At 46.7% G+C, this 11075-nt stretch overlaps 1 protein-coding gene across 7 annotated transcripts in view; it reads left to right on the plus strand.

Moving 5' to 3' along the window:
- The window catches only part of ILF3 (interleukin enhancer binding factor 3), a 40186-nt gene extending 36457 nt beyond the window's left edge, over positions 1–3729 (plus strand). For all 7 annotated transcript variants that reach the window (XM_023552428.2, XM_023552430.2, XM_023552429.2 and 4 more), the window contains one exon: positions 123–3729. In XM_023552428.2, the coding sequence (XP_023408196.1) occupies positions 123–256 (134 nt within the window). In that variant the 3' untranslated portion in view covers positions 257–3729. The remainder of the gene's footprint in view (positions 1–122) is intronic.
- Positions 3730–11075: the final 7346 nt, after the last annotated feature.

Genomic DNA, 11075 nt, shown 5'->3' on the forward strand with positions numbered 1-11075 from the left:
TGAAGGGTACTAGGCAGAGCTGCTGGCCAGGACCACGCTTGCTGGTGTTGGCTGGTGTTCTGAGCCCTGATTGCCCAGGCAGGCCCGTCCCCTTGCCTCTAACCCACACCTCTCTCTCATAGGCTACTCGTCACAGTCGAACTACAACTCCCCCGGGTCCGGCCAGAACTACAGCGGCCCCCCCAGCTCCTACCAGTCGTCACAGGGCGGCTATGGCAGAAACGCAGACCACAGCATGAACTACCAGTACAGATAAACCCCTCCCTGTGGGGTGAAGAATTGTACCGTCCTTACACCCCATCGGAAGATTCAGTTTTTTGCATCACAGTTAACATGTCAACCAGCTCCTCCAGGCCCTCTCGCCCTCCCCCTCCCTGGTTCCACGTTGCCGTGTTGTGAGGTGCAGCTGGTCACTCCCGTGACCCATCCTGTGACCCATATTTAGCCGTGTTTGGGACTCCGTGTCTTCAATGGTTTGTTAGTTACCATCACAACTTTGTCCAAGTAGAGTTTTTTGAGTTCTTGCAGTTAAGTATCCCTCTGTCTATTTACAATTGGTGTTAGTGTTAACTCAGTTTGTCTTTAAATAGTTACGGAAGGGATACAACATCTGTTAATGCTTTTGTGAAGTGAGTTAAACGAGCTTTCTGTATTTTAATGCTTTAGTGTTTCAGTTTTATAAGTGAAGATTTTATTTTAAAAACCAGTGGGAAAGAGTGGGGTTTTCTTTTCGTATGTCTGGATCATTCAGGCAGTACATCTGAATTAAGCTGAATGTAGACAAATAAAAAAAAAAGAAAACTCTCTGCCCGTCGTAGGCCTGGGGATCTGACCCGCTGGCAGTGTCATGGGCAGAGTCTTTGGCTTCGTCCCGCTCGAGGGAAGGCGGGCTGGGGGGGCGGTGGGGGCAGCAGCTAGTCCCTGGTCAGGAGACAGGGTCCAGCTCCAGGCCTCTCGATGCCTTTAGTCCGAGGCTGGCAAGGGCCAGCACCCCGGTTTAGGGGCTCACCGTCCTCCCTTCCCCGTCAACCCAAGCTTGGAAGTAACGGGTCTTCTGGACTCCTTGTTCCATCTGGCACCCAGCTCACAGTTCAAAGCAGTCTGACAGTTGAGGTCCGATCACAAAATTCGGGCACGTGTTGTTTTCTGCTCTGTGAATCCCTTTGTGGTTTCAAATGCGATTTCACGTCACCGTGGAGTAAGAGTTTCTCATAGGCTTGGTACTTCCAGTGGTAGGTGTAGCCTGACTTGAGAAGGGCAAATTGAGTCTGGTTCAAGCACTCTAGGACCTGGGCGACACCAACATCTCTGCTGGGGATGGGGCTTGGTGTCTCCTGCAGCCACAACCTTGTCTCTGTGGGGCTGTCCTTGCTCGGAAGCTCACACTGGGGAGTGGTCAGCTCTGTGCCAGTGGTTCTCAACCTGGGCAGCTTTGCTCCCCAGGAGACGTTTTGCAGTGTTTGAAGGACATGTGTCACAGCTAAGGAGTGTTCCTGGCATCTAGAGAGTAGATTACTGAACGTTCTACTCTGGATAGAACAGCCCCTGCCACAAAGAACCTTCTTTGTCAAAGTGTCAACAGTGTGGTGGAGGAAAAGCCCTAGCCTAGGGCAGTGCTCCTCAACTCTGAGTCTGCCCTGCGGACGGAGGTAGCAGTGGCACTTGGATTGGCCTTTACCCAGGCCTGGGACTGCAGCTTTGTACCTTGGGCTGCCCTATAGGCCTCCTCTGAGCTTGCCAGCTGCCTGTGGCCTCAGCTGCTTCTCCATCCTCTAAGACCAGGCACCATTCTGGGTCAGCACCCTAGGTTGCCCCTGGCCTCATGCTTGGTTAACCATGGCCATCAGAAGTGAGGACTGTTTTTTTACTCAGGATCATCCAGTGGTGCAGAAAATCAAAGCGTGCCTTCACGGGATGAAGTTTGTCATCTTGAGGGAGAGAAGTTCTGCTACAGCAGAGGAGGCCCAAGGGCCCCCTGTGTGGGCCATGGCTCAGGTGGTCCACAGCATGAACGTTCAAGCCAGCCTGAAGCCCCCCTGTGATCTCAGGACCTTTGATGGAAAGTGTCCATGACCTGTCTCCTTTCTCAGACATGTCCAGGGCCTTTGACAAGAGACTGCCGCCCCTCCCCCAGGAGACAGTGGGTACCTTGTGTTTGAGACAAGAAGATACAGGAGGGAACAGAGTCATTCAGACCTGAGGAGCAGCACCCTGCCCCACCTACCAAATACTTTGAAACTGGACAAGCGCTGGTATTCTCCACACGGGCCTTCTGTATAGTCCGTTTCCCAAGCAGCAACCACCACTGGGCACTTTCTGAATGCAGAGACACAGGAAGGGAGTGGGAAAGGCTGTCTTGACCTGCAGACAAGTCCTCAGTGTGCCGGGACTTGGTGGCAGAGCTTTTTGTCCTGGTTGGCTTGTCCTACTGAGGAGACTGCCCGTCTGAAACCACGGGCCTGGCCCACGTCTCTCTGAGAGCCAAGAAGAGTTTTATTAACCTGAAAGTGGATGTTCAGGCAGAGGACAGTATGAGAGGAAGCAGCTCACAGCCCCGAGTCAGGAATATATGACCACGATTGTATGGGGTGTGTATATGACTTTCCTAAGGCTGCTGTAATGATTCGCCACAAGTTTTGGTAGATTAAAACAACAGGAATCTATCCTCTCCGTTCTGAAGCCCTTCTAGTCCAAACTCAAAGTGTTGCCAGGCTGGTTCCTTCTGGAGTTGCTGAGGGAAAATCCATTCTTTGCTTCTGGTGGCTGTGGGCAATCCTTGGCATTTCTTGACTTGCAGCCGCATCACTCCAGTCTCTGCCTGTCTTCACATGACCTTCAGCCTGTGTGTTTCTGTGTCTCAGTGTCTCCTTATAAGAACGGCCTCTTAAATCTTCGAAGACCGTATGTCCAAATAAGGTCACATTCATGGTTCCTAGGGGTTAGGGATAGAGTGTCTCTTTGGGGGACACCATTCAGCCCACTACATAGTGGAGTGAGGATTTCTCCCCCAGCTGCAGGAGGTATATAGTCCAAAGGTACCTTCCGTGTACCAGGCCAGCAGGTTGTCAGCACAGCCAGCATCAATATGGTCAGGCCTGTGGACGGCACAGAACCAGCATCTGGGTGAAATGGCAGGTGCTTATTCCACGAGTAGTTTGTGAGCATGGAGCCCTTGGTACCCTTTCTCCACCCGTGATGCAGCCGCCCAGCGGCATCATGCCAGCCCTCAGGTCCTGCCACCCAGGAACTTGGGTTCAGAGAGAAGGCCTTGGCAGTGGGGTGCATCACACTTTTGAAGCTGACAAGAGCCATCACAGGCCTGTTGCCTTCCATGCACTTCTTCAGTGAGCTAGTCAGCATGGGTTACTTGGGTGGGTAACCCAAGTGACCAGGGACACAGCCACGTTTGAAGGAAAGGTAGAAGGACCCCATGACCGAGGGAACACGCTACAGGACCCTGGTGGTTCTGGGTTAGTATCACTGGACGCCCAGTTGTTCATCTACCCTTCTCCCTGGTAGAGAAACATTCTCCTTCAAATCACTGGCCATTCTTGTGTGGTCTGCAGTGCCTGCTCCACCGTGTCCATTCTCCAGGTGTGAGTGCTGGGCTGCAGTACCCTATGCAGTCCTGTCCTGGGACCGCTAGACAAAATTCCAGAGAAGTGCACAAGCTGTCCTTGGGAGCCTGCATGCCTGTTCTAATCCGTTCCAAATAAAATGGAGACCTCACTTCTTTATCGTTTGATTTACTCAGGGTATGTTTATTGGGTGGTGCAAACCGGTTAATGCGATAACTGAAAGGTTGGAGGTTTGAGTCCACCCAGAGGTGCCTTGGAAGAAGGCCTAGTGCCCTACTTCTGAAAATCAGGCATTGGAGGAGCATAGTTCTTTGATACACATGAGGTAGTCGTGAGTCTCAGGTTGACTTAACAGCGACTTTTTAATGTACCAAGCCCTGTGCTGGCCGCTGGGAATATGAAAGCAAACCTACTCTCTGACCGTGGAGCTACCAGTCCAAGGACCTCCAACAAGGCACTAAGGCACCTGTACCAGTTGTGGCAGGGAGTGCAAAATTTTAGAGTTAGGGGAGGAGAAGTTTAGAGGAAAGTCAGGTGGCTGAACCGTTGACTGCAAAAGGCAGGAGTGATAAGAAGGGTGGTTGGTCAGCAGAGGCCATCCCGTGCAGGGTCCTGGCAGCCTGCAGAGGAGTGGACTTCTAACTTTTATCCTGAGGGCAGCGGGAGTCCTCTGACAGATTTCTGCTTCAGAACAGCTGCTTCTGCTTTTGAGCAGAGAATAAGTGTGGCTGAGGGGTGAGGTTGAGTCTGGGAGACCGGCAAGGGGGCTTAAGTTCTGGAACTGCTGTTTTGAATTTCTGTTACTTAGGTGTCCACTCAATTTGGTAAGCAAACAGCTTCCAGGCCAAAAAGTCAGAAAAACTGCATGGCCCAGAGAGGAGGATCGCCTTGCCTCAGGGTATGAGGGGAGTACTAAGAATGGCCACGCAGGTCACTCCTCCAATATCACAAGATGCTAGGAACCAGCGTCTTTATCCTGAAGCTGGCACCCAGGCTCAGTGTACTTGGCACCTGGCATGTGAGGCAGTGAGATCACAGCGGGATTAGTACAGCTCCCTAATCCCCAGCCGGGTAAACTAGAGAAAACGTTCTCCAGGCTCCTGGGACCCTCATTTCAATGTCAGACGTGTTCAACACTTGACTGTTTCCCGGGGCTCTGGGTTCCTCATTCGGTGTCCAGGAGTCCACCACCTGCCTGCCTGTCTGGGCCCCAAGACCTCGGTGCCCTCTCCAAGTCCAACCATCTGTTGTCCCTGAGTCGATGCTTATTGATAGCAACCCTGTAGGACAGAGTAGAGTTGTCCCAGGGGGTTTCTAAGGTTGTAAATCTATCGAAACTGCCTTAAATTGACCGGCTGAGTGGCTGGTAGGCTCAAACCGGACCTTTCGGATAGCCGCCCAATGGTTAACCATTGTGCCACCAGAGCTCCTTGCCAACCATCTAGCATCCAGTTCTCGGGGCTCCCCTGGGCAGCCTCGGGGACCCTGGCAGAGAGGATTGGAATAATCTGCGAACGTGAATCGCAGCCGCACATCTGAGGGTCTTGTGCAGGGCCTCCACGTGAGGCCCTCAGAAACCTCCCTGCTCCGCTTTTGCGGACAAAGCTACTACCAAACACCCTTTTTGCCTCCTGCGCCCAGTCCGCAGGCTCCGCCCCCAAGGCCTCTGGAGGGTAAATTGGGCCCACGTGGTCAGTGCGCAATCAGCTAAAACGACGCTTTGGCTGGTTGGGCGGCCTTGGGCCGCCGCTTCCGGATCTCTAGGCAACGCCTGGCGCTGTCCGCGGTGCTGAAGCCTCATCCTTGTGTCACCTGGGACGTCAGAGCTCCGAGCGACCCAAGCCCTCCCAGCCATTGTTCTATCGCCTATCACCTCTTTTTCGCCACCCCCTGGAAGCCTCCACCACTGGACGCAGGCAGGCTTTCTCCCTAACCTGGTGCCACTGAGCGTTTGCTGTGTCCCCACCCCTCAGTTTTCCACTTGGCGATAGCGGTCACGTCCCTCTACCTCCGCCAGGAAGCCGCTGCCTTCCGTTTAGCCCAGAATAAAGCCGTGGCCCACAGGCCCTTGCATGACCTCGCGCTGTCGCCTCCGACTCTCATCTCCCACTCACTCCCCTCAAGCTCCAGCCACACCGACCCGCATGTTGTACTACCAACAAACCAGGCAAATTCCAACCTCAGCCTTTGCTGTTAGTGTTCCCACTCCCTGGACTGCTCTCCCTCAGACTCGAAATGGCTCCTCCCTTATCTCCTTAAGGCCTTAAATCTCACCTCAGAGAAGCCTGTCCCACCACTTTTCTTAAAATCGTCGCTTCCCAAACAATCCCTTCTTCCTGCCCCTGTCCGCTTTATTCCAGAGCACTTGTCCCCATTTGACACATCATACAATTTACCTTGTTCACTGCTGTGTCACCTGCAGCAGGAACCGTGCCTGGCACTGAGTGCATGCTCCATCAGTATTTGTTAAATGTATATTCGTCCGTGTAATTGAGCCCTGTGTATCTTCACAATGACCCTCAGCCCATTTTAAAGATGAGGGAACCAAGGCTTAAAGAATGGCAGTCACCTGTCCAAATTCACATGGCCTCTGAGTGGCACAGCCTGAATCTGCTTTCAGGTTTCTTGCCCCTGCTCTGTGCTGCCTTGTCCTTCAGTTAGGAGGGCCATATAAAAGGGTGGCTTCACAGAGCACTGGCAGAACTGAGTTTCAAACCCTGTTCCTTCATTCCTGGGAGTCCCTGGTTGGTACAGATGGTTAACATGCTCAGCTACTAACCAAAAGGTTGGAGCTTTGAGTCCACCCAGAGGTACCTCGGAGGAAAGACCTAGTGACCTACTCCCAAAAAATCAGCCATGGAAAACCCTGTGGAGCACATTTCTACTCTAACACGTATGGGGTCACCATGAGTAGAAGTTGACAGCAACTGGATTTACCGGTTTTCAGACCCTATTTTAAACAATTCATTTGTTTAAAAAAAAGGAGGGGGAGTGCATTTTAAAGACATAGTTAAACAAACTAGGTATTAGAAGATTTTTTATTTGTTTTAGTGGTGATAATGGTATTGTGGTAATGGAGAAAAAAAAAGTCTGTCAAAGATACATACCAAAGTATTTATGATGACATAATACAATGTCTTGGGTTTGTTTTAAAATATTAGAAATGATGGATGAATGAAATGAGGTTGGCCATGTGTTAGTAATTACTGAAGCTGGGTCATGGGCACAAAGGATTTGTTGTACAGTTATTGCTACTTTTGTCTATGTTTGAACAGTATGTGACAGAGTAAGTCAGGAGGCATAGAGATCTCCCAGCGGGGCAAAGAACCAGGCTTGGAGGCTACACAGTGGGAATACTACCCTAAAGCTCACCCTAGAAATAGACCAGTGAAGAAACCCCTGTCGTAATGGCTGAGCAGAGACTATACCTGACTCTGCAAACCTCACCATGGCTGGACGTTAGAGGGAACTAGATTTGCTGCCACCTGTGAATTTTCCTGCGTGTAGCTTTACTGCATCTCAGAAATTTTGAGTTGGCGTGTTCTTATTGTCACTAATCTCTGTAAACCAGATGTAGTTACTTACAACGCAGGCCCGGATGGATTCTGTCCCAGGAGAGTCTGCTGGTTCTTATCACTGTCTTAATTCCAAATATGTTTGGTAGAGCCAGAGCCTTGTACCCTCTGCCTGGTTGCAGAGGAGGCTGGGAACATATCGGCACTGGCAGTGTCATGGATTGAATTATGTCTCCTAAAAATATGTGTCAACTTGACCAGGCCATGATTCTCAGTATTGTGTGATTGTCCACCACTTTGTCATCTGAAGTGATTTTCTTACATGTTGTAAACCCTATTTGTATGATGTTAATGAGGTGGGATTAGTGGCAGTTATGTTAACGAGGCAGGACTCAATCTACAAACTTAGGTTGTGTTTTAAGTCAATCTCTTTTGAGATATAAAAGAGAGAAGTGAGCAGAGTGACTTGGGGACCTCATACAACCAAGAAACCAGAGCCAGGAGAATAGCATGTCCTTTGGACCTGGAGTCCCTGTCCTGTGAAGCTCCTCGATGGGAAGATTGACGACAAATACCTTCCCCCTGAAGCGACACATAAAGAGAAAGCCTTCCCCTGGAGCTGACGGTCTGAATTTGGACTCCTAGCCTCCTAGATTGTGAGAGAATAAATTTCTCTTTGTTAAAGCCACCCACATATGGTATTTCTGTTATAGCAGTGCAAGATGACTAAGACAGGCAGCCTCTGTCAAAAGTGGCAGCCTCAGCCTGTTTGATACTCCCAAGACACAGGGAGGGGGTCAGATATTGGGTGGCCAAAAAAGGTAGGGAATATAGCAGCTTCAGAACAGCAAATCTGGACAACCTTTAATCCAATCAACCATTAATCTAACCATGGTATGGCCTTCCTGAAACTTCAGGTACCCCAGAATACTGAGCAGGTCAGAGCTCCATGGGAGAGGTTATCTTCATGTAAAGGACAAAGACTCTCAGATTGGATGGAATAATGGGATACAGTTTGAAACTTAAACCAATGGGTCTCACTCAACCATGACCTGCATATTAGAATCGCCTGGGGCATTAAAAGAACAATCTGATGACTGAGTTCTACCTTGTTATGGATTAAATTGTGCTTCCCCCCCCCCCAAAAAAAATGTTATAATCCTAATCCCTCTACCTGTGGATGGAATGCTGTTTGGAAATAGGTTTAGTTTGTTATGTTAATTAAACCATACCCAAATAGGATGGGTTCTAAACCTATAAAAAGATCAGAATAGACATGCACAGACATGGGGAAAGACACACACCACCTGATGATAGAAGCAGATGTATCTGTAAACCCAGGAACTCCAAGGATTGTTGGCTACTAGAAGCTGAAATAAACAAAGAAGGACCTTTCCCTTAAGTACACTACTGAATTTGGACTTCTAGCCTCCTGAAGAGTGAGAAAATAAATTTCTGTTCTTGAAAGTCACCCACTTGTGGTACTTCTGTTACTGCAGCACTAGGTAACTAAGACAAGCCCCCAGAGATTTTAATTTCAGTTGTGTAGGGCCTGGCCTGGGCATTGTTGTTAGTTGCTGTCCAGTTGCCTCCAACTCATGGCAATCTTATATATAACAGAATGAAACATTACTTGGTCCTGCGCCATTCTCACAATCTTTTGGTATGTTTGAGCCTATTATTGCAGCCACTGTGCCAATCCATTTTATGGAGGGTTTCCCTTATGTTCCCCTACCCTCTACTTTACCAAACATGATGTCCTTTTCTAGTGGTTGCTCTTTCCTGATAACAAGTCCAAAATAAGTGAGCTGAAGTCTCACCAGCCTTGCTTCTAAGGAGTACACTGGTTGTACTTCTTCCAAGACAGATTTGTTTGGTATATTCAGTATTCTTCACCAATACCACAATTAAAACGTGTCAATTCTTCTTCCATCTTCCTTTTTCATTGTCCAGATTTCACATGCATATGAAGTGATTGAAAAGACCATGGTTTGGGTCAGTTGCACCTTGGTCATCAAAGTGACATCTTTATTTTTTAAGACTTTCATGAGGTCTTTTGCAGCCTGATTTGCCCAATGCAATACATCATTTGATTCCTTGACCGCTGTTTCCATGGGCATTGATTGCTGATCCAAGCAGAATGAAATCCTTGATAATTTCAGTTTCTTCTCCTTTTATCATGATATTGTTTGCTGACCAGTTATAAGAATTTTTATTTTCTTTATGTTCACGTGTAATCCATACTGAAGGCTGTAGTTTTTCACCTTAATCAGTAAGTGCTTCAAATTGTCTTCATTTTCAGCAAAAAACGTTTTGTCATCTGCCTATCTCAGGCTGCTAATGAGTCTTCCACCAATCCTGATGCCATGTTATTCATATAGTCCAGCTATGTATGAGATTATATAATAATGTCTAATTTGTGGAGGAAAAAAATCCAAGCAAGATATCAAACACTGGACAAACAAGGCTCCTGAGTTCTGATTTTAATTTTTTAGTGGCCTTGTGGTGTTTGGGATCATGGTAAGTATTTGTTAATTTCCACTTTGTTAAGTATGCATCTTAAGATTGCTAGAGCATTCACCAAAATAAACGCATATAGCACAAAACTTCTAGTCCAGTAGTAGGAAAAATTAATTGAGAAAAATTAAAGAGGGAAAAATTTTGACTGATTCAAAAGAAGGCAAGAGAGGAGGGAGGAGAAAAGCAATCCAAAGAAATGATACAAATAGATAGTCTATAAGAGTATGGAATCATATGCAAATATATCAGTAATCACTGTAAATGTAAATGGACTAAACTTGTCAGCAGAAGGCAAAGACTATTGGAATGGTTTAAAAAGTACAAAATCTAGCTCTTTTGTTTTCTAGAGATGCATCTTAAACAAGGTAGAAAATTTCAAAGTCATAGGATGTACAAAAATATTTCAGGGTTATCATGTTAAAACAAAAATAATATTAAGGCAATAATAGATATTGATTTAAATTTATTTAATATATGATTTGCAAATCAGGATGATTTTTCTGACCAGAGTCAAAAATGTTCCCAAGAAGAACAATCTTTCAAAGATTCTTATACTCCAGCTTATTGTTAGTAATTATACATTGCCATGGAAACAGAGCCAGAATAGCGTTTACATAACTCATGGACATGCAACATTTTCTTGAAGAACAGCCCAGATAATTACTGATTTACCCTAGAATATAGATTCTAGTCTGATCTTTGGAGTTGCTGTTTATGAAAACTGACTGCTCATAGATAATTCTTCAAAAGATCACCATGTCCAAGGCAGATGTTGTTTACTAATTAAGACAAGTTTTCTCAAAGTTTAAGGTTCATCTCAGAGCGATAGTTTAGGTAGGTCATTTCAACCTCCATGGATCCAGAAATCTGTATTGCACAAGTATTAGAAACTCTGTTTCTCACATAATTCAAATGAAGCAGGAGTAGTTACTGTAACATCAAAAACACACACACACGCACAAGCCGATAGGCTATGGTGATAAAGGAATGGAGATTAAAGAGAAGGAAGAAAGAAAGAGGAGGGGGAAGGGGGAAAGAACGGAGAGAGGGAGAGAAAGATAACGGCCTTACAGAGATTATGATAATAATGTGCCATCATCCAAGGACTATGAATAACTCAATCCTCTGCATTTGAGATCCATAAATAGGGAAAGAAAATGATATGAGAATATTAGGAACGACTAATACATTTGACAATTCAGATTAAATGAAATTTAGAAAAATACTACTTACCTGAAGTGACTTGAGAAAAAATAGAAAAACTAAATAGTCGTTTATAATCATTACTGATATTAAATTAGAAGGTAAAAAGATTCCTTCAACAAAAGCAGCATAATCAGATGGATTTACAAGTGAAGTCAATACAATATGCAAGAAACAGAAAATTCCAACCTTGCACAATTTCTTACTGAGAATAGAAAGAGCAAGAACACTTCTCAATGTATTTCGTGAGGTTAGCATA

The sequence above is a fragment of the Loxodonta africana genome, chromosome 3 (genome assembly GCF_030014295.1).
Source record: "Loxodonta africana isolate mLoxAfr1 chromosome 3, mLoxAfr1.hap2, whole genome shotgun sequence".
NCBI lineage: Eukaryota > Metazoa > Chordata > Mammalia > Proboscidea > Elephantidae > Loxodonta > Loxodonta africana.